General features: G+C 42.7%; 3 protein-coding genes across 3 annotated transcripts; 2 read left to right on the top strand and 1 right to left on the bottom strand.

Annotated features, from left to right (window-relative positions):
* Positions 1–4,190: 4,190 nt before the first annotated feature.
* rpl21 (ribosomal protein L21) lies at positions 4,191–6,505 on the bottom strand. The gene is made up of 6 exons (XM_085287169.1): positions 6,426–6,505; positions 5,606–5,684; positions 5,456–5,517; positions 5,091–5,203; positions 4,475–4,625; positions 4,191–4,316 (listed from the first exon to the last, which is right to left on the bottom strand). Exons 2-6 carry the CDS (start codon positions 5,670–5,672, stop codon positions 4,227–4,229), a joined length of 483 nt encoding a protein of 160 aa, XP_085143295.1. The 5' UTR covers positions 5,673–5,684; positions 6,426–6,505; the 3' UTR covers positions 4,191–4,226.
* Positions 6,506–7,812: 1,307 nt separating this feature from the next.
* usp12a (ubiquitin specific peptidase 12a) lies at positions 7,813–16,081 on the top strand. The gene is made up of 9 exons (XM_085287168.1): positions 7,813–8,164; positions 9,150–9,230; positions 9,308–9,521; positions 10,855–11,090; positions 11,319–11,395; positions 11,870–11,953; positions 12,046–12,243; positions 15,018–15,096; positions 15,188–16,081. The coding sequence occupies exons 1-9, from the start codon at positions 8,117–8,119 to the stop codon at positions 15,287–15,289; spliced, it is 1,119 nt and encodes a 372-aa protein (XP_085143294.1). The 5' UTR covers positions 7,813–8,116; the 3' UTR covers positions 15,290–16,081.
* Positions 16,082–16,846: 765 nt separating this feature from the next.
* On the top strand, positions 16,847–23,124 carry gpr12 (G protein-coupled receptor 12). The gene is made up of 2 exons (XM_085287167.1): positions 16,847–17,074; positions 17,904–23,124. The coding sequence occupies exon 2, from the start codon at positions 17,916–17,918 to the stop codon at positions 18,942–18,944; it is 1,029 nt and encodes a 342-aa protein (XP_085143293.1). The 5' UTR covers positions 16,847–17,074; positions 17,904–17,915; the 3' UTR covers positions 18,945–23,124.
* The last annotated feature ends 85 nt before the right edge of the window (positions 23,125–23,209 follow it).

Genomic DNA, 23,209 nt, shown 5'->3' with positions numbered 1-23,209 from the left:
TCCAAAATCATTCCAGATGTTTTTCTTGGCATTGTACTGACACGCACCTGAATGCTCCACACCAACAAACTAGTAAAACTTCATCTGTTTTTCTAGAGCCAGTCACACTTAGTAAGTGCTACTTATCCTCTCAATTCCCATTGAAGCAGTAACGGTGTGTTTTGTTTATTACAATTGTTTCTCTTTTGATTTTTTTCCAGTACTTCCCTTCAGTTACAGCTACCACTTTTCAGAGAATAAATCACAATGGGAATAGAGCTTATTGGGACATTTTTACTTTTTTTGAGAGATTTCAAACCCTGGGCAGATTAACCAAATAAATCTCAAAGATAATACTAACTCCGTGTTATTCAGGTAAAGTGGGAAAGCAGATACTTGTGAAATGTCATATCTGCATATCTTGCCATGTAAGTTCTCCGCATAAAACTCTTGTCTGTGTCCATGACCAACTATCTGCTGTTTGTGTGTGTGTATGTGTGTGTGTGGTTAATATGTAACGTCCTGGGTCGATACAGCTGCTCCGAGCTGCTGGCTGAGCTGACAGACTCAATCTGTGTGTGTCAAATGTGTGATTAAGGAGTTCATAGTGCTCCGCGGCTTTTATCCACAGGCCTCGTCTTTCTGCCCTCCTCCCTCTCGCTTGCTTTCTCTCTCCTATTTACACTCTGTTTCCTCAATCAGTAACTTCTATGAGTCAGGGCCACACATGACACTCCGTGTGTCTGTGAGAACAAGCACACACACACAGGCTCTGTATGTGAGGTGAAAATCACAGAATGAAATAGAAGCGGACAGCCAAAAAATCACAGACATCCCTCTTTGGTTAGTGACCACAAAGTCTTATTGAATTTGTTCTGTCAGCTTTTGCATCATCTCCTTGGCTGAGAATAAAAAAACACCCAAAAGCATGAATCTGATTCATAAAAACCTGGGGTGGCCTTTGTCAGAGGACCAATATTTAATTTTTAATTCAAATGTTCAGCCGATATCTGCATAGATGCCATTTCTCTTATCTAGACACTCCAAGTCAATTCCAGACCTTTCCAATCAATACCAAAGGCTTTGGCTGCCAGCCTGCTTATTGACTGATTACATTTTGTTTTTCAGGTTGTTGGACACGTATTACAATGGCCTGATAACATCCATGCATGAATATCATGACCTCAGGTCTGCAGGGTTATGGATAGGCAGAAATGAGCCTTTTAGAAGTATACACTTTATTTACAAATTCTTCTACAAGTATTTTTTCTCTTTTTAAAAAAAATACAAACTCGGATAATACAACTACAGAAGTAATTTTTTTTTTAAGTCCCTTGAGCTCATTCCTCCTTGCGGGCGATATCTCTGTAAACTGGTCCTAATTTGTGTAAATATTAGGTAGAGCACTGAGGTGGGATGAGATAACCTATTTGTCACGTAACCAGCCAGCCATTCAGCCTCCACTGATTAAACAGCCCACATCAAGCGGTCCACACACAGGTACACAAACACTTACATAGGCATGACCCTGTGTACACATTCTTGTATTCAGCCGGGCAGGTGGGGGGTCATATATCAGCTGCCAAACAGTGAAACTTTATGATTGTTTAAAATATCCTTATTTTTATGAAACACATAACTTAACATACAATGTGGGGGAAAAAAGTTTTCATGTGACTTTATGCAGTCCTGTCACAATCTAAGTGCACTTTTCCAACAAAGTTGCTTCTGAAGGAGCCACAAGACTTCTGGAACAATGTCCTTTGAGCAGATGAGACCGAATTGGAGATGTTTGGCCATAATGCTGATAACATAATGCTGGTAGCTTATCAGCACAAACACCTCATACCGACTGTCAAGCATGGTGGTGGAGGGGTGATGCTTTGGGCTTCCACCCACAGGACCTAATCCAGTGTTTTACCCTGACTCTGAATTATTGTTCCACATCAAGGCCATCGGTCCCGCAGCTAAAGCTGGGTCGAGACCGATTCATGCAACTCATAGGTACGCCAGCAAATCTACAATAAAATGGCTGAAAATTAAGAATCAAGATGTTGTAATGGCCCAAAGTCCAGCCCGGATATTGCAAAACATAAATATATGGTATTCTGAATCTTTTAAGTGAAGTTTAAATTTATTGATTTGGCTTGTTAGTAATTAATCTAATAATACAAAAAAAAAATCTTCCTCACAGGTCAATACTTTAGATTTGAGATGAATTCAACAGATAACATCATAATTATGAACTCCCTGTAGATTCATCCAAGTGTTTTAGAATCTAGTATTATCTAATATAATATTGAAAATGTTATATCCTGCTTTATTTCATTTTTACTTGTGTAAAAAGACTTCATTGGCTTCCCACAGGAACAAATATAGTAACTATTGTTAGAGTATCATCTTGTTAATAGATGCTAAGAATTTAAATTGCTATTCAAAGGCTTCTAAACCACAGATTTTATCTATTAAATGAGTAATAAGACAAAAAAAATTACTAAAGTCTAAATTATAAATGAATGAAAACTTAAAATGCCCTAGTGCAGAGGTAGGCAGGGGACATCCTAATTATAACATATAACCATGATGTTTGGAGTATGTTTGAGGGAACTGTTGAATCATGTTCTGTGTACACCTAAGGTAAAGTCGTGGATAATACTTCCCCTGGTGACAGTCTCTCACATTCACCAAATATGATACATCAGCACACTTTAGTTCATCTGTCCAGCCACACGCTTGATGCCTTCAGGCTGAGCTCAGCACACACCCTGGTGCACACTGCCACCTACTGTCTAAACAGTAGAAACCCAGCTACCTGACTGAGACCTGATATGCATTTTCATTTGCCTGCTCGATCTAACTTGCACACACCTAATCACCATTTTTATTTTTTAATTCTCCCAGGGAACTCTCGGGCTTCATTTTCTCCCCTTTGATGATATTTAATGAGTGATACATGCATTCTGTTTCTGTATCACTAAATTAAACTGCAAGATTCAAAGCTGTTTTGTTTCATTTAATAAACACGTGGCAACAATTTAGACTCTGAAGCCGAGGCTTGCTTTCACGCTTTGCAGGAGTGAATGGGTCTGTAGTGACAAACCAGTGAATGATAAATAACATAATAATAATATATCATAAATAATTAGATAAGTGGTAAATATAATTTAAAAAACAACACTATAGATTAACTGATAGCTGAAAATGTCATTATTTGCTCATTTTTTATACAGAAATGCTCAGCATTCTGAGTTCACCTTTTCAAACCAAAAGTTGCTTCTTTTTTTAAAGGTCTGGAGTGTTAACGTAGTGTTGGTGTTGCCAGACACTGTAATTGAGCAATCGTTATGACAATAAATTTAGCTCTTAAAAACCTCCAGAAAACTGAGCTTTTCTCTGTTGTATAATCAGTGCCATCGCTTTTTCTCATTTAAAGTCATTCCCCCTTTTATCAATGCCCTTCCACTCATCAGGGAAACAGCTACCCACAGAGCAAGAAGTGGGGCGGCAACCCTTTACAGGTTGCTGCCCTGTTACAGAGCCAATCATTTACACTCACATATGGACAATTTAGAATTACCAATAAACCTAACCCCACTAGTGCATTTCTTTGGACTGTGGGAGGAAACCAGCGTACCCAGAGAGAACCCACCAAACATGGGGAGAACATGAAAACTCCACACAGAAAATCCCCGGACAGATGGTGGAGTCAAACCCTGCTCATAGGACCTTCTTGCGGTGACACAACAGTGCTACCCTGCACCCCTTTTTATACAAATTGTAATTTATTACTTTTGTTTGGCATTACTGAGAAGATATGGACACATGATCCATAACAGGGGAAGTTTGTCTGGTTTTCACAGATCTAACTGAGATAGTGTACAAATCCAGACATACAGCTTTCTTCAGAAAGCAAGTTTACGATATTTAAGATTATTCTCACTATTGCATTTGGGTGTAAACGCCCATATTGTCCTTACCCTCCTGTGTACTCACAGGGGAAATGTAAACTAGTAGAAACCTGTCAGCTACAGCTGTGCAGATGTGAAATGCTTGTGACATGTGTGCCAGTCACTCTCAGTTCGCCGGTGAAATGAAATTCTCTTTATTTCATTTAGAGCAATCAAAGGAGGAGAATCATCACTGAGTGATGGCTCATCATGACACAGAAATACATGATCAAATGTGTGAACAGATGACACAACTGCAAGGAGTGTGTGTACAAATATCTTTTATTTTAATCAAGCACTTTACGCCATGAACTCGTATGGGATGGGCTCCAGCAGCTGTGGCTCATTTCTCTTAGTGGTGACAAAGTGAGCCTCACGAGGAGGAGCAGGCTGAGGAGACAGGAAAATGAATACAATGAAGCACAAAAATACTCCTTTAATAAATCTAATTATATTCAAATTACACATCTGGGTGGTCTTTTTACTTTTTGAATATTTCAGGCTTTAACAATTCTCTATTCACGTGTTACAATAAACTCGGCTCATACCTGGCGCTTCAGTTCCACCCAGGTGCCCTTCTGCTTGGCCTCCAGCTTCTTGCGCTCATTTTCCTTAACGCGCTGCAGGAAGCTGTCCCTGCTCTTTGAGTGCTTCACGTGCTCAATACGCACATTAATCCTCTTGGCCAGGATCTTGCCTCTGTGAGTGTGAACAATTTCAATTAACAGTTTATAAAAAAAAAAGAAACTGGGCAATGGTAACGTTTCCTTTAATTGTGTTGTGAAAATGGTCTTTCAATGTCTAAATGTCTCCTGCATAAAATCCCAGGTCAACACAGAGGAAGGTATGCTGGGATTCTTAAGGATGAAATGCTTTCCCCCACATGAATGGCCACCATGGACAGAACGGTTCATGGTAGCAAAGTGAAGATGGGGTCATCTTTCCTCTCACTAGGTAAAGTGCATGAGCCAACACACACCAGTGAGAGCAGACAATAATGATCACATAGTTGGAATCAAGACTTAACCCGGCCATGCCAAGTTGATCAACAGTTTCTCTGATTAGTTATTAGATTCTTTTATTTGTAGACGTTCTAAGTCATCTGGTGTGTGCTAGCTCAAAGTGCACAAATCTAAACATCCAAAAATAAAGGATCTTACTTACTTGACCTGCTTGTTGACAATGATGCCGACAGCATGTTGGGTTACATTGTAGATGCGTCCTGTCTTGCCGTGGTAGCATTTATGAGGCATACCTTTCTGAACGGTTCCTGTGCCCTGAAACAAAATCATAATAGTTTTATCAGTTGCATTTCTACAAACCACTTGTCAAATTCTTTCTCATGGGGAGTAGCTGCTCAACATGTGATGCTTTTATTTAAATTAGGTCTGATTTGAATTAGGCACACTTGGTCATTAAAACACATTTTAAGACATGCACATTTCCCAAAGCACTTTATAAAGAACTCAGCACATTTACTTCATAATCACTGGGGTGTCTCAGTCAGGTAGTGCTTTGATCTTGCTTACCTTGATGTCAACAATGTCTCCCTTCTTGTAGATACGCATGTAAGTGGACAGAGGGATTGGGCCTGTGAAAGAGAGAGAAGGAAAGACACGTTACAGACTTTATACACACACTTGTGAGCAGTTTACCTGCACTTCAAACTTGGGACTCACCATGCTTGCGGAATGGCCTGCTGAACATGTACCTGGTCCCCCTCCTCTTGCCTCTGGTGTTCGTCATGATGCCTGATTACTGAGAGAAAACACTTAGATTAGACACACGTAAGTGTGACCATTGCCTACTAATGTAAACACGTAATTTTAGCAGGTGTGTAATAATATAAGTCAATAAAGGAGTTTATTTACATCTAACTGCGCCAGATGATGGGAAATTAGACCGACTGTCACTTAGAGAAAACATTGTTTTCAACATTGTAACATAAACACGTGGAAGTTCATATTCGTCACATGACTACAAACCTGCTGAATGAGCTCTTTCTACACAAACAGCCGATAAATAAAATACACGACCCCAAATATCCCTCACTTTTCAACAACAGAGGTGCATTAGCCTACAAAACTACTATACATAGCCAGCGCATCACGAAACATAGCAATGCACAGCCTAGCAGGGACAATTCAGTCCGCTATACTGAACGGTAACTAACATTTTAGAGCCACGTCATGAAAAACGCTTTAATGAAAATGTAAAATATCGGTGTTTCGTGTCTTTCAGTAGGAATAAAAGGGTTTCGGAGGGAGCAAAAAAACTGCTTCTATTAAACGCTCCTCTGCCTGGCAGGCCCACATGGAGAGCCACGCTACTGAACCGGAGGGCTGTAAACGGAGAAAACTACTCCCAGTGACGCATTTTCAACCATTAACAACACCGTGGCGCATGAGGGAACAACTGCGGTGGATATATAAGTGAAACTGTGCATGTAAGAAGGGATAATATAGATGAAAATCGACTTTTAAACAGAGAACATCTTACCCCCGGTCTCTACAAGATGGCGGGTACGGCGGAAAGAGAGAGCAATGGCCCCGAAACTCCGCCTTGTGAAGCTGATTCAGGAAGCCCGTGAGATTGCCTGAACGAAAAAACGACCGAGAGAGAGCAGCGGTAACGCCTAGGTTGAAGACGAATGAAGAAGTCTTGGTTTTGTAGTACATGGATGGCAATTGTCAGACTTTCACATTTATGAAGTGCTGAATAATACAATAATATAATACAACAAAAAAACACTTTCCAGACGCTCAAGTAGACATCATCAGGTTGGCTCTGTGGACAAATATGATATTTCCTGATTATATTTTACTATAAGCCTAGATAGTTTTTAAAACGCATGATATTGTTTCCGTGTTTATTCTATAAGTCTAGTTTAAAATTTTATTTCACCTAAATAAAATATTTTCCAAATGAAACATTCATTTGGAAAATATTTTCCAAATGAATGTTTAACTTTAGTTAGCTATAGTAACATTGGTGGAAACACTACAAAATGGGTTTTAGAATTTAGAATAGAATTCAACTTTATTGTCATTGCACATGCACAGGTACAGGGCAACGAAATGCAGTTTGCATCCATCCAGAAGTGCTTTAGTGATATAGATATATTACAATATATATTAGCAATAATATAGATATGTGAGTATATTACAGAAATGGGTCTATTATGGTATGTTATAATGTACACGGTATGAAGTATGTTGTGTTTTGGGGCATATTTTAGGACTGTGGTATATTTTTAATATTAAAATACAAAAATCCAAATTTTCCTAGTACTGAACAATGTTTCATTAATTTTTTAAAATTATTTTAGCCAAATTTTTTAATTCATAACCTGAAATGCCTATATAGGTTAAAATAACAAATGTAAAAATAGATCTGTATTGTGTTCATTAGCAGGGTGGATCAGTGAAACTAACTTTATATAGATAATATCATCTTTTTCACGTTCTTTCATTGTAGGGATGTTTAACTACACATCTATCTATCTATCTGTTGAACTGATTGAATTTAGTTGATACCCTCCTTCCTCTAATTTTCACATTTTGAAAAGCTATCAGTGTGCAAGACTGAACCCCTTTGCGGGCCTGTTCAGGTCCCAGAATTATATGTTTGACACGTCTGTCATATGTGTTTTCTCGCAAATTTATTATTTGTTCCGGTAATTTTAACGCTAGGTATTTACTTAATTAAATTTGATTAAATTTTGTCCTAGAATGGCAGTCTTAAAATAAATTATTTGAAAAAAGAAAAAATGAACATAGAAGAACAGTTGTGTGCAACGCAATGAGGACTTACTCAATGGCTCTGGATGCAATGTAAGCATGCGCAACACTTGACTTCAGTCAACCTTTAATTTCTTTAGTGACATGGGCCTCAACAACACGTCACGTGATATTGCTTGATTTTTATTCGCCAGATAACTGCATCTGAGTAGGCATCGAAGAAATGTCATAATGTGTGGATACAATAGCCACAAGCTTTTTTATATACGCTGTATTGAAGCTACTCACTTCCGTGATTAAAGCTAAAACGGAAGCACCCGACAGAGAACGCTCTCGCGTTCTTGAGCAATTGGACCTTCCGTCGCGAGCTCCGCAGAATCTACCCTCACGAGGGGAGCCAGCCCAGTCTTGTCAGCGCGCTGCGGTGTGGTGGAAGATGGCGCTAGCCGAATGGAAATCCTAATGACAGTCTCCAAATTTGCCTCTTTTTGTACCATGGTAAGTGCGCGGCAGTCTCATACTGTTATTAGTCAGACTATAGGGTGGTACGGAAACCGCGGCTGCGCTGCTATTGGCGTTTTAAGCCGTGGAATTAGAAATGAAAGCAGTAAATTTTGCTGCCAGTGCTAGCCAAGCAGTTTTTCGTCTATAGCCCAGCCAAGCAAGCAGCCACCCACCGCCTTCTCCGCTCCCCGCTTTTTGTTAACGACAGTTGACGGGCACACGGGAATGCTTGCTGCTTTATTACTCATAGCTTGACGACTTATTTGGTTAACATTTCTCACAGCTTCCCCGGTGACAGTGCACCTGCTGCACCTGTGATTTACAGCTAACTAGCTAACGTGAAGGTAACTAAAGCTAAACCAGTGTTTCTGCTTGCCAGCAACTGAAACACAGCTGGATAATGGGTGACTTCCGAGGATTAATCTGCGGTATGTGACGGGAAAACAATGAGGAGAACAGACAAGTTGTCGTGGGAATCTGCCAGATAATATTAACGCGGGCAATGACGACATTGTTTAACATTAGCTGCGCAGTTGTGGACCCATTCCAGGTCCAGATCTACTCTGCACAGTTTGTTGCTGTCTGCACGGCGCGTCCTAGCCTTTCACCCGTACTAAATAATACCAAAGGGATACATATGCAGCCACCGAGTCATCGTAAACTTCAGAAACCTTTGAAATTGAACGTTTTCTGTTCTGAAACATGCAGTTTTGATCAGTTTTGCTTCTCGTGTTGACTTGAGTTGTGTCTAAGAACAGTTAAGGAATTATGACTCCTGGCAAAAAAAGGTTTAATATGAAAAAAGCTGGTCTTGGAGCTTTAAGCACCCACTGTTTTTTTTCCATTTATAGCAGCATACATGACCTTGAAAATGTGAAGCTAAGACAGGATTTGCATTGGGATTCGGATGCAGTGTTGAAGAAAATTATCTGTCTTGTTTGAGGACAGTAAAATATTTGTCTGTCTGCTGTGTTTACAGGGCGCCAATGCCTCTGCTCTGGAGAAAGAGATTGGATCTGAGCAGTTTCCAGTCAATGAGCACTACTTTGGTCTGGTCAATGTAAGTGAGCAGTAACACTACCTGTGTTGCATCTGTACCTGACAAGTGCTCACATTGGGTTTTCCTCTTGTTTGTAGTTTGGAAACACTTGCTATTGCAACTCAGTGCTGCAGGCTCTGTACTTCTGCCGGCCTTTTCGGGAGAAGATCTTGGCGTACCGGAGTCAGCCTCGACGGAAGGAGAACCTGCTTACCTGTCTGGCTGATCTGTTTCACAGCATTGCCAATCAGAAAAGGAAAGTGGGAGTCATACCACCCAAGAAGTTTATCACACGACTGCGCAAAGAGAATGGTGAGAGGAACTGATCCAGACAGGGAGATTGGTGGAACAAAAAAAGACATTGCAGAGAGTGAAACTATAATTTGCTGACCTGCAGAGACAGCAAGTAGGGCTGGGCGATATGGCCTAAAATCCATATCACAGTATAATTTGAAGCATGTGCGGTAACGATATATATTGCGATATATTCTTTCCTTCTGTATAACGTATTTTACAAACTATAAGGCACACTTAAAATCCTTTAATCTTCTCAAAAATTGACAGTGTGCTTTATGTATGAATTGTGGTTGTGCTTACTGACCTCGAACAGATTTTATGTAGTAAAGGTGCACAGAAATCTGTCAAAAAATGTTTTAGTACGACTTTGGTAAGCTATGAAGCTGCACCGTTTGATGGACTGCCAGAGCATTACAGCTACCGTAGTCAGGAGCCTTGCAGAGTAATCTGGGTCCAAAACTCCGTCTACTTCAGGTCCCAAAGTCAAAGGAACACTGCGGCATCACTGAGAGTTACAAACTGTCTAAATTCTTTCATCTTTAATAAAATGATCAGCGTTGCTGCTTTACCAGGTGTAACAATTAAGTTTAACATCCAGGCATCCATGAAAACAGAATTTATTACATTTAACAGAGTTAGAAGTTAACAGAAAGTTAGCTGGCTAGTTTCCACCTAAACATGATATAGCATGTTCTGACTGAGAGATGTCTGAAAAAATTCAAACGTACAGCTCTGCTATCACTTCCAACATAAATGAAGACAGAAAACTAAACAGCAGTGACTGAAGTTGGACTAGCTGGTATATAATGTTGTGCTACGTGATCGCTAGCTACACAGCTACGTTAGCATAACAATAGCACAGTGAAGCTCGAGGATGAACGCTAACTTTTTTCCACTCGATGAAAGTTAACGTGAGAGTTTCTGGTGGTTAGGGACAAATGCAATCACATGGCAGGATCCTAAAAACGGACCAAACTTCAGTCAGGAGAACAACTGAGATAATCCATCCATCCACAATAAGAGGTTAGTCATTAATATACTGCACCAACATGGGAATAGAGCAGCTGCGAGAGAATTCAACATTAATGTTGAAAGTGGAGGAAGCTCAGGTTTTGGCTTTCCCCATATTCCAAAAGTGCTTCTCTTTGCTATTACTGCCGCCCGGCATAATTTGCAGATGATGTTGTTTGTAGCTGCAATGCTTTCGACCAAAACAATATACCGTTTATACCGCCCAACCCTGACAGCAAGACATCCTGTTGTTGTTGTTGTTGTTGTTGTTGTTGTTGCTTCTGAACTTGGAGAAACGCTAAAAATGCTGCTTTTTGTTGCGATTTTTATTCCTCAGAGCTCTTTGACAACTACATGCAGCAGGATGCTCACGAGTTCCTAAACTACCTGCTGAATACTATTGCTGATCTGCTTCAAGAAGAGAGGAAGCAGGAGAAGACAAACGGCCGCCTGGCCAATGGCACTTTGGACTCGCAGAACAACAACAGCAATGCCACACCTGCCCCCACTTGGGTCCATGAGATCTTCCAAGGCACTCTGACCAATGAGACGCGCTGCCTCACCTGTGAAACGGTGAGATTCTTCACTTCATTCTGACACATAAGGTGTCATATCATCTTAACAAGACGGTTGCTAAACAGATTTGTTCAATATGCTTGCAAGGATAAAGCTGCAGTGGCACCACAGAGCTTAGTTTTTGTGCAAACATTGTTTAACTTAAGGAATTAAAACCTAAGACCTGACCGTGTAGTTTAACAGTTATTCTAACCTTTACAAGTCTTTTTGTTTTTTGTTTTTCAGATAAGCAGCAAAGATGAGGATTTTCTGGACCTCTCTGTTGATGTAGAACAGAATACCTCCATCACACACTGCCTCAGGTAAAGCAACACTGCTGCATCAGCAATTGAAGGAACAGGATTAGTAGCTCCGTGCAACGATTGTGAAAAATTACACCTATTTGATGGTTCCAGGCTCTTAAAAGATAGCATTTGCTGCCTGTTTTCTTCTTACACTTCGTTTCTTTGGGTTTTGGACTGTTGGTTAGACAAAACAAAGCCATCTGGAGACAACAGGCTGGGCTCCTGGAAACTGAAATGGATCATTTTCACTGTCTTTCGATTGAAAAGATCAAGTAACTGCAACCATTTTAGATCTTTCCTAACACATCTTGTTGAAGCCCACTTAAGTCAGACTGAAGTTATTATTAACATTTTTGTTACCGGCCATTTCATGTCAGAATAGCTCCTGCAAAAAGGCCTGTTATTAACTGGAAGTGAGTCACACCCTGCATTTTGTTGTATTTTTAAATGTGGAGTTAAAATTGACTGATTTTCTCTTTTGATTCCTCTCAGAGGTTTTAGTAACACAGAGACACTGTGCAGTGAGTACAAATACTACTGTGAAGAATGTAGAAGCAAGCAGGAGGCACACAAGAGGTCAGTGTATAGGTTCATTTTTAATGTATGATTTTGTTTGTGGTTGGACATTTATATCCAGCGTTGCACTCGTCATTGTTCTTTTAATGTAGGATGCGTGTAAAGAAGCTGCCGATGATCCTAGCTCTGCACCTGAAGCGCTTTAAATACATGGAGCAGCTGCAACGCTACACCAAGCTGTCCTATCGCGTCGTCTTCCCCCTGGAACTCCGCCTCTTCAACACCTCCGGGGACGCCACCAATCCTGAGAGGCTGTATGACTTGGTCGCCGTGGTGGTGCATTGTGGGAGGTGTGTATGTGAACACATAACCGGTATAGAGAGATAAACACTTAATTCTTTGTTTTAATAATAAAATACATTTGAACCCGTAGGCTCAAGAGTAAAGTTGCATTACATCTGAATCTCATAGGGCAACATGTAGACTCTTGTGCATGGGTGGTGCAGTGGTTAGCACAGTTACCTTAGTTTGAACCTTCCTGAGGCGCCTGTGGTGTTAGCTTGCTATGTGTTACTACCTTTCTTCTAGCTACTCCGGTTTCCTCCCATGGTCCAAAGGCGTGCATGTTAGTAGGTTAACTGCTGATTCTAATCTGGCTGTAGAAGTGGAAATGAGGTAGATAAAGTAGATATGACAAAGTTTAGCTCATTTAAGTTTCCATCAATGCTCAGCTGTGTTCTCCTTTATGTCTGTACTGCCTTTGACCCAGTGTCACTGGGAGTTAGTCTGTCAGTGTTTATTCAAGGTGTTTCACTGCTTTTCAGCAAGTGGATGCTGAAACAGAGTCCAGTTTTCCACAGCTGTTTTAGGAATAATAGATTACACTTGAGTTTTTCTGTCTCCTGTCGAACTAAATTCCAGGGATGAATTCGTAGCATGACATTGATGGTCAAGGCTAAAGCCGCTGATTAGTCACAGAAATAAAACCGACAATTATATCATGCATCAATTTCTCTCAATTTTTTGTAAATTGGTTAGTCCGTAAATGTAAAGAGAAAGTAAATATTTCCATTTAATGAACATTACTCACTATTGAGAATGAAGAATGACACTATCAAGTCATTCTTAATTGGGGGTTCACTTTTCTACTCCTTATTGCCTTCTTACTGGGTGCAAGTGAAATACTTCAGTGTTTACCTTTGACAGGTGAACTGCTCATGATGTTACAGAGATGAACCGTACCAAAAAAAAAAAAAAAACATCTGTCTTCCAAGTACAGTTTATATTGCCCTTTATCTCTTCCCAGAAAAGCAAAATAAACAGCAACTCTAAAATATATGGTAGTGGTCTGCCAGCTGTTCACCGCACATCCGCCACTTGTTTTTCCACCTGTCTGGACATACTTATATTTAGGGGTCATAAAATATCTTAACAGGCTTTTACTGCAAAACTTTCCAGGAACCTGAGTTGGTAGAAGCAACTGCATCAGCCACATAGTCTGCCAATCATTCTCTGTAATGGAAGCCCCAGGCTCTATCCCACTTTTCAGATTTCAGCACATTAGTTGCTAGATTTTACTTTTATGCATTATGCTCACCGAAACTTTGTCAAAGACCAGAAACAAGGTACACCAAGAGTCTTCCCCCAGCAAGTCAGCGTGCCCTCCTTACCACAAAAACTAACTAACAGACTAAAACCAGGAATACAGTGGGTGTGTGGATTCTCTGATTTCTTGTCCTCATCACTTGCTCTGTGACACAGCTAACATAAAAAACGGACCCCGTACCGTTTTTGAAAGATGCAACACGGGGAGCCACTTCTGAAATGCTCCATCAGCTCTGGTAGCTGCGATGTACCTATACCCAGAGTATTCCTGGGAAACTCTAACCCTCAATGTGATAAATCTTGGCCTCACAACCCACAGGACACTGTGTACTCCAATGTCCGCTCTCTGACAGGTCACAGCTGTTTCAGAGGCACAAAGGAGACCTAAACAATAACAATCAGGCTGACACTTTTAATAACTGGTCTCATAATGATGATTCAAAGCTTGCATCGTTAAGCTTGCCTGCTTAAACTCGGCAACATTAAGAAACATCAAATTATGATATGTTTTCTAACCCTTTCCTATCATTTCGTCAGGCTTATTGCATCATAAGAATAGAAAGTGTTACATCAAAGCTGCACAGGTGAAGCTGAGGTTAGTCGAGTTGGACAGAATTAATAACTGCTTTCGATTTCAGTTTTATACAAAAAAGGGCTTGAGGCGCTTCCTGGCATATTGTTGTACTTACCAGACTTGCTTGCAGTCGTGTTAACATTTTCATAATTAATAGTTAAAGCTTTGATTGTACCCGTCTTGGCACTTAGCAGTAGAGAAGTGTCTGAAAACCAAACAAATGCAGATGACTCACTTCAAGTGAAGAGTGTTGATTTATATTGAGTGTTTTATATACAGAGTGTTTTAATCCATTAGTGCTTATAAATTGGTAATGTAGAAGTCATTTCTTACCCTTTCTCTCGCATGCTACTGAATCTGTTGTATTATTACAAACCTCCACGTTGAGATGGTCACTGTTGATTTTGGACTTGTGCAGTGAATCTTTGCAGAGTATACAATGTAACTAACTTATGTAAGTGGTAGATGTACGCCATAGCCTCGATGTCCTCCATTGTTCTCTTGGGTTTGTGTTGCATACAAATTATGTCATTGGGCTTTCGGGCCACCTTTCTATGACAGCCCCACCCATATTAAAGTGGTACTCAGTCATAATGGGGAAAATGGCTCAAACTGAGTGGACCTGAGTAAGTGCTTGTTGGGGGAAAAAACTCGAGTCGTTTTGGCAAATCTCCCTCCATCAGTTTGCTGACGTCTCTGTCCTCATATTGAGGTGATGATTGTTATTCTTACTGATTCATTCAAAAACTGCAGTGGAAAAGTAGCTGGAAATGCACAGGAAGAATTAACAGTACCGAACAGGCTAATCACGAGGTTTTGTTACATTTCCAGGGAGTTGGATGTCAGATTAGGGTGTAGTTTTAACACCGAAATATAAATCTCCTGTCAGGCTTAATGGTTAAAAGTGACTTTGCTGAGCTAATGTGCTGTTTTATTTCTCTTCAGTGGTCCAAACAGGGGTCACTACATTGCCATTGTGAAAAGTCACGACTTCTGGTTGCTGTTTGATGACGATATTGTAGAGGTGAGCGAGTTTATTTGTGTGTTTGTGTGATTTAGAGTTCACTGTAAGCCTCTATTTCTAAAGAAAATCATTCTCCATTTCTGTTCCACAGAAAATCGATGCACAGGCCATAGAAGAATTCTACGGTCTCACTTCTGAAATCTCCAAGAACTCTGAGTCGGGCTACATCCTCTTTTATCAGTCCAGAGACTAAATTTGGATCCTTGTGTGTTACTGCATAACCCAAGAGAAATGCTCTGTTTCCTCTCCGTGGACGGCAGCAGACTTTAAACGCACCACAGCAGCCTGCACGGTGTCATACCTGTCTGCACAGCTGTAATCCATACCTGTGCTTTTTACACACTCGGCAGTGCAGCTCAGCTGTGGAAATTCCCCATACGTACCAGCCTGACCCCGTCCTTCCTGCCCCTTCCACAGCCCCCCGCCCATGATCCGCTGCTGCTGCCGCTGCTGCTGCTGCTGCTCGGACAATAAGACGATACTGAATGCAAACTGTGTCAAGATTGTTTTTAAAAAAAGAAAAAGACTTTGAATGAGGGTTGTACAGATGTTTGTTGGTTGTATGAGTGGCGTTTTAGTTTTTGCTTTGGGTGTGGGTTGAATGGGTATTTAATAATTCATATGATGTAACATTGGCCTGGTGTCTTCACCCCCCACATTGTGACCTGGAACGTACTGAGAGAGGATCATGGATGTAAAGGAAGATCAATTGTTGGGGGGAGTGGGTGGGTGTCCCACATAGAGGACACACCAGGCTGTGTATTTCTACAGTGTACAGAATGGTATTTGTATAAATATTACAAGAAGATAAAATTATCATAGGAAAATGTTAGACCTTGAGAAGACGTATTAACACTATGGTGCACTTTTGATACCGTTTTGTAGGTGTTGGCAAGCTTAATGTGAGGGTTTGCTTGAAAAAAGGCCTGTTGTGAAGCGATCATTTTCTGTTTTAAAGAAAAAGAAATAAAGCCAGTAAGAATGAGGCTGGGTGTGCTCCCTTTTTCGAGTCCCACAGGTGCACACTGATGACTCATATGGGGGACTCAACATCGCCCCTTAGTGGTGTTACTTGGTATTCCAGCTTTCCCGCTACAACAGGAGCTATTTTTAATCCATTCAGGCCCAAAAAGACAGGTGCCTTTAAAGAAACGCGCACAGCCGTTGTTACCCCCTGCATGGTCAGTTAAGTGTAGTCAGGTGTATTCACCTCCCCACCCGATTCACTTCACACGAGGTGTCTCTGAGGCAGAGGTGCAAGGGGATGTGACAAAGAAGATGGAGGACAGCGGGAACGGGAGGAGGTTGGGTGACACACATCTGGGTAGCTGTTAATAGCACAGACGGGACCAGAATAGCAGGGCGTCGCGGGAGGAAACCGAGCCTCTGCATCCAGCAGACTATGTGGCTGATGCAGTTGCTTCTACCAACTCGGGTAGCAAAAAGGAGAAAAAAGCCGGGTAGGGGTCATAGAAACTAACAAAACCCTGCAGATCAGGTGATCAAACCTCATGAGATTAGGATCCAGTGTTGCACTATCATATGTGTGCTCTTTGCACGGAAATCGTGTCAGAAAAAGCGAACCGTGCCGTACTAGAGCGCAGACACCTGTACGCGCGCTTCACACCTGTCTTTGTCCTTGAGACGCCACGGACTAGACACATTTAGCTCTTTAACTGAGTTTACCCGGTCTCTGGCAATCTGGCCCATTTGGGACTCCTCCTCCTTTATCACCCCTCCACCCCCCTCGCACTCACACCTCCTCTTCATCTCTTCCGCCGCTGCTCCGCTCGCTGCTCCCTGCACAGCCGCAGTCCACAGCGATGCGCCGTTAACGGCTGAGCCGCTCCGCGCTCTTTTTCTGCTTCCATTTATTCCCCTCTCCCGAGCTGCGTCTCCGTCCACAGTGAGATACCGTGGAAATGTCAGGCTGTCGTTCTTCAATTTAGACCGGGAAGTCTCAGCTCACAGAGTCAAGGTAGGCTGGGTGTGGAGGCGCATTATTGAGCATCCTTGACATGCATGGAAAGATGCCGCCTGTGTGTGTGCGTGTGGTTTTTTCCTCCCCCTACAGCATCCTTTTGCTGACGTGGAGTAGCCAGTGTGTTTCTTATGCAAGGTGCACAGGATAAAACGGCACTTATGGTATGAGAGGAAGAAACAAGCAATTCCTGAAATAACGGGTGCGGTGTCTTCTGTTGTGGAGAGCGGGACTTGTCTGTGAATTAACTTACTGCTATCGCCTCTGGTAGTTTATCGATATTTGGCTGTCTTGGCCTGGGATTTTTTTTCTGCAAAGCATGCTCTGCTTTATGTTATCCTCTTGGGATTTTTTTCTCTTGCCACATTAAAAAAATGTTATAATCTCCTTAGCAGTCACGGGTTAAATTCCCAAAGGAAAATACCAGTTAGCCGTATGGAGCAGCGTATTTCTTCAGCGCAGGCTTTTATTGTTTTAAAAGGATGAAAATGAAAAATACAGATTTTTCTTTTATTTAATTCAAGCAACACTGAGGTAATGTGAGGGTTTGCTAATTTGCTCCTAAAGTTCTGTGCACCACCTGCACTGTATATAACCTTGACTGTCTGTGGAATGAGTTACCCTGGGTCTTAACAGCATGGATTGAGATGTACGATGCAGACAGTACTGATGAAACAGCCCCTGTTTTTGTCTTCCCGTGTAAAAAGCCCAAAACATAGAAAAAGAGGCACTTGTGGCCGGTTTATATGATGCTTCTTGTGCTCTTTTTGGCCATCAAAGTATGCATAACATCAGAGTGACCTGTATTTGTTTTTGTCAATTTCAGACGGGGGGCACAATGAGTGAAGAGCCACCAGTCACCCCCAGCTGGCTGGCTCCTGATTCCACAGCTTGGGCCAGTGGAGGTGGTGGACCAATGGACAACAGCACCAGCCTGGGGACGCTTCCACCGGAAGACTCCCTGCGGCCCAGCCAGCTGCCGCTGCTGGTCAACCCCTGGGACATTGTGCTATGCTCATCTGGGACTCTGATAGCCTGTGAGAATGCTCTGGTGGTGCTTGTGATCTGGCAGAACCCGGCGCTCAGAGCTCCCATGTTCCTGCTGATTGGCAGCCTGGCATTGGCTGACCTGCTGGCCGGCCTGGGCCTCGTACTGCACTTCACCTGTGCCTACTTGCTTCGCTCTGATTCAGCCCAGTTGCTGACTGTGGGCTTGATAGTGGCCTCATTTTCTGCTTCTGTCTTTAGCTTGCTGGCTATCACTATTGACCGGTACCTATCATTGTATTACGCCCTCACCTACAACTCAGAGCGGACAGCGGCCTTCACCTACACCATGCTTGTGCTGCTGTGGGGCCTGTCCCTTTGTCTAGGCCTGCTGCCCGTCACAGGGGTCAACTGCCTAGCAGAGGCGGCTACATGCAGCGTGGTGCGGCCGCTGACAAAAAATAACATCGCCGTGCTGTCTGTCTCCTTCTTGCTGCTCTTCGGTCTCATGCTGCAACTCTACGTCCAGATCTGCAAGATCGTGATGCGCCACGCTCACCAAATCGCCCTGCAGCACCACTTCCTGGCTGCCACACCCCACTACGTCACAACCCGAAAGGGCGTGTCCACCCTAGCCATCATCCTGGGTACTTTTGCTGCCTGCTGGATGCCATTCACTGTTTACTCGCTCATCGCTGACTACACGTACCCGCCGCTCTATACCTACGCCACACTGGTGCCTGCCACCTACAATTCGGTCATAAACCCGGTCATCTATGCCTTCAGGAACCAGGAGATTCAGAAGGCGCTGTGGCTGGTGTGCTGTGGCTGTGTTCCCACCAGTGTGGCCCACCGTGCACGGACTCCGAGTGATGTCTGACCAAGCAGACCCAGGTGGGAAGAAAGAGAGGCAACCTGGGTCAGCTCTGCTCCTCACTGGATCTTACCAGTGCCAAAGAGAGAGCAGCAGCAGAGGAGGTCCGGGGCAGTAGTGGAGGGCTGTGGCTTGAGCTCTGGCCTGGAGATGTCATTGGCAGACGCAGATTGGTTAATCATCCACAGCCAAATGGATGCATGGATGGATGGCTAGATGGCATTTTTTTCTTTGATACACGTACCACAGGGCAAAGTATCTCACTGTCTTCCCCAATAAAGACCACTATCGGGACTTCCTCCCGTTCAACCCATGCCACACCCTTCCTCATGTCTGCAGAGAGCACTGAGTGCATCACATGTTAAAGGCAGCAGCTGTATATATAAGACATGCATACACTAAGCGGAACCGGACCACTTGAGGACATGTGCTTATTTTCCACCAACAGGGAGGAATTGTTAGTTTGTGCCTGCGTGTGTGTTTGTGTAAAAACCTCACGGCGCATTAGTTTGTGATGAGCGGAGAAGGAAGGAGGGAGGGAGCCGACCGCGGCTCAGTACGCAGGCATTTCCACAGCAAAGCCCGTCTGGAGCAGCAGCAACCCGGCAGCTCTGCTGCTGCACTCTGAACGTGCGTCGAAAGCTAAACAGCCGCGGAGAGCTATAAATAGACCCGGAGCTCTCTGATCTGCGCCCTGCGTTCTCAACGGAAAGAAATCAAGCCGCTCCCTCTTTCTTTTCTCCCCTCTCTCATGTTCTCATCCCTTTTTTCCACCCTTTCTGGAGGTATTTTAGTTCAGCTCGCATCTCTGAAGGCCAAGACAAAGCACTTGAGAGACTTTCCCCATTAGCCCCCTCTTTCATTTTTTTATTAGTATGGATGGAGGCATCAAACCATATAGAGGCCTGTTGGATTAAATAACATGACTACATACCTCTCCTCCTCCACCTCCTGAGGGGAGATTTACATTTCAAACATATAAAAGAAAAACAGCTGAGGAATAACATGGGTGGTGAAATTAACACAGCTGATCAAATAAATGGAACCAGAGTAGCAAAATTATACTGTTTATTTTATTTGATCATGTTTCCCTCCCGAAGAGCCTCAACCTCATTAATAGGTGTGCATGTAATGGCCCGGTTTAATTTGCATGCAGGTCCCTCATTGCTCTTCCCGAGTTCAGTGTGGTAGGTCACACAGGTCGCTGCAGGCAATGTGCCGTGGTTTCCTGATGTCGCCATGACCCAAATAATTGTGTTTATGTATAATATACCTCACATTGAAAGAGCTAAAATCATTGCACCAAGGTCACAGGAGAGGTTTTTGTTTCAGCATTTTGCTTCAGATGCTCTGATAATGATCATTCCACATCACTCCTCAGCTGCTCTGAGTTAGTTCTCCAGAATATTTTGGTTTAAAAACAGGTCTGCAACCTTCTCGAAATCGTCAAGTCCTTATTTCCTATTCAGCAATAACTAGCCTGTGATTGGTAGTTATTTTTTAGACGCGAAGCAATACTCAGACAGCAATAACATCCGCATCCCACCGCGACTTCTTCCTACAGAGTCAAGTACCATCTTGGCGATGTGTTGCAGAGAACAGGCTCAGCGAACTACGAGTGATGCTTCAGAGATACATCTTCAAATGGATGATAGACACATAATCACTCCCATGGCTGAGGGAAAAGAAAAAAAAGAGGATGAAACTACTCATTCATCACAGTGACACCACTGCCTCATTTCTCCACAACCCTACATCGGTCTTCAATCATTTATCACACCGGGGTGAAAATGTGAACTTTCTTTTCCTGTTGCCTCTGCCTTTTGTGAGCATACGAACTGTCCGTCCTGAGTTTTGTAATCTCAAATGTGTGATTTGGGACTGTTTTGCATGGTCTCTGGGTGTGTGCATGTGTGTGAGTGTGATCCATCAGCTCAGCAGACCAGAATCTGTCTCCTTGTGTGGGTCAGAGGGGGAATAATGTAGGTCTGAGACATATCAAGTCCTGTTGACCTCTGACCTTATAGGAATATGCTGTAAGTCTTCCTGTCAATTCTGAAATAAGTGGCCTCGTTATGTGTTTGTAGAGCTTCTTGGAAGGAGATGGGACTAGGAGGTGGGTGCAGTGGCTGGAGGGAGCTCCAGCACCTCAAGCCAAAGTGAAACGGACTCTAAATGAACTGGGATCCTAGTCCTGCTGGTGTCTTCTGTCTCCTCTATCAGTAATATTTTACTCTACGTTAAACAGTTTAGTCTGGTTGAGGCAGGTGTCCGTTAAGTGACCTCTGAATGATCCTATGAGCTAAAAAAGGCTACTTCCAAATAAAAAGATAATGTCTCTTCTTTCCTTTCTTGCTGCTTCCCCCAACTCTCAGAGAGCCTGATTTGTGGGGCTCCCAGTATTAATCTTTCTGGCCTCAGACCAGGTGGGATCAGTGAGGAAAGTTAAAGGACAGCATTTCCAAGCATTGGAGTGTAGCCCTTGTATGTGAACTTGTGCACAGTGTCAGACTGCACCCTGTAGTCATTTGATTAGCACCGACAGGTCAGACTGGCACACCACAAACCATCACAAACTCTTGTTACTTTACCTTTGAAGAAAAGTCTATTTTGTTATATTCATTGAGAAGTTCTATTTTTTTCCACTTCAGTCTGGCTTGACTTCTTTCGGATTCTGATGTTGTCTTGATATATTAACCGCGCTGTAAAGCCTTTTTCTGAATGTAGTATTTATCAACTTGTTTAACCGACTCTCTCGACTTGTGTGTTTCTGTAAATAAGGCATGCCGAAGAGGAGGGACTTTATACCCACCGTGCATGGTGCTACCAAAGCCAGTCAAACTACAGGATGAGTTAAGGTTGCACCATATTTTCAGTGACATTTCTCCACTTTGGCTGTTAACGTGGACTCTTTGTTCAGTTAAGACTTTACTTTCCTCGCTTCAATATGCACCAGTTTGTCAAGGCTGGTTACAGGATGATTAGGAAGGCTTGGGTAAGCGTATGGGAGATGTTTTGGTGGTACGTGACTTTCTCTCATTGGTGAATGTGAATCTCTTGTGTGCAGCCAACAGTATTGTTGAGATTTTCATTGTTGAACATGTGAAAAAGGGCTTTGTATCCAAGAAAGGCAAACGACTGTGATGTTGGATGTAATACTAACCTGTAGACGCACCTGTTAATGTACCCAAAGGTTTCACGGTGTCATAGTACTTAAGGTTGTGTACTAAACAGCGGTTATTTTTGGTGGGTAATGTTGCCAGTAATGGGCGCTTAGTTAAGCAGGAGAAGACCTAATTTAGAGCTAAATATCAAAACACTCAAGGGTAGGGATGGGCAATTAATGCTCCCAAGGGGAAACCTGAGAAACTGAGACTGTTGTGGAGGGCCCCACCCTGCTGCCAGGGTACACCCTGGACATGTCAACGTCAAAGGATAAATTGGAGATAATTTACCTGAATTTCAGAGTTTTCCGTCTATATATGAATCCCACTGCCCCACTACAAGCAGTTTGTTCTTGTTTCTGCGCCCCACCTCTCCTCTCTTTTTCAATTAATTCGTCGCTCATTTGTACATGGGGTTCTGCCTGGCTCGGGAGCCACCGCCAGTGCCCTTTGTGGCCTTCCCGGACCATATCCTCAATTCATGCTTACGCCATATACCGTTATCTACTAGAAATGCTGTCAAATCTAAATGAGGATATGGTCCAGCTTAGTGATATTATTTGAGTAGAATTCAGCAAATTGGTTCAAGCTTCAACAACAGTCCCAGTTACTCATGTGATCCCTTAGGAAAGGTAATTGCCCAGCCTTGCTCAAGGGTCCGCGAATGTGTGGGTATGTGTGTGTGCGTGTGTGTTTTAGGGTTGGGTTTGGAGATAGGGGCGACACCACGGAAACGGTAAGAGGATCTTGTGTAAACGTATGCGTAGTTCTCGATGTGAAATGCACTTTATTTTTGGGGGGATGAAAATGGCACAACAATTTAAGTATCTGCAAAATATAAACGATAATCAACATGCACTAACTTAACTGAGATATTGTAAAAAGAAAAAAAACACATTTGTGTGACCGTGCTGTCTATTTTTCCAAGGTGTTAGTTGTACTTTTTATTGCTTTGGTTAGTTCACTCAACTGAGAGATCTTGTTAATTTTGTATTAAAACCAAACATGTGCTGTGCATAAAACTCCTGCCTGGACTCCCTTTGTTCATCCTTGCCCCTCCCTTTTCGCACTCTTCTGTTTCCCTGGCAACTCCCTTCTTAGCTGTAC

The sequence above is a fragment of the Mchenga conophoros genome, linkage group LG9 (genome assembly GCF_057382185.1).
Source record: "Mchenga conophoros isolate Kocher_MC1m ecotype Shallow Benthic linkage group LG9, M_conophoros_male_GT1.1, whole genome shotgun sequence".
Lineage (NCBI taxonomy): Eukaryota > Metazoa > Chordata > Actinopteri > Cichliformes > Cichlidae > Mchenga > Mchenga conophoros.
The sequence above is the reverse complement of the archived record's forward strand: the minus strand, read 5'-3'. Positions and strand labels throughout refer to the sequence as shown.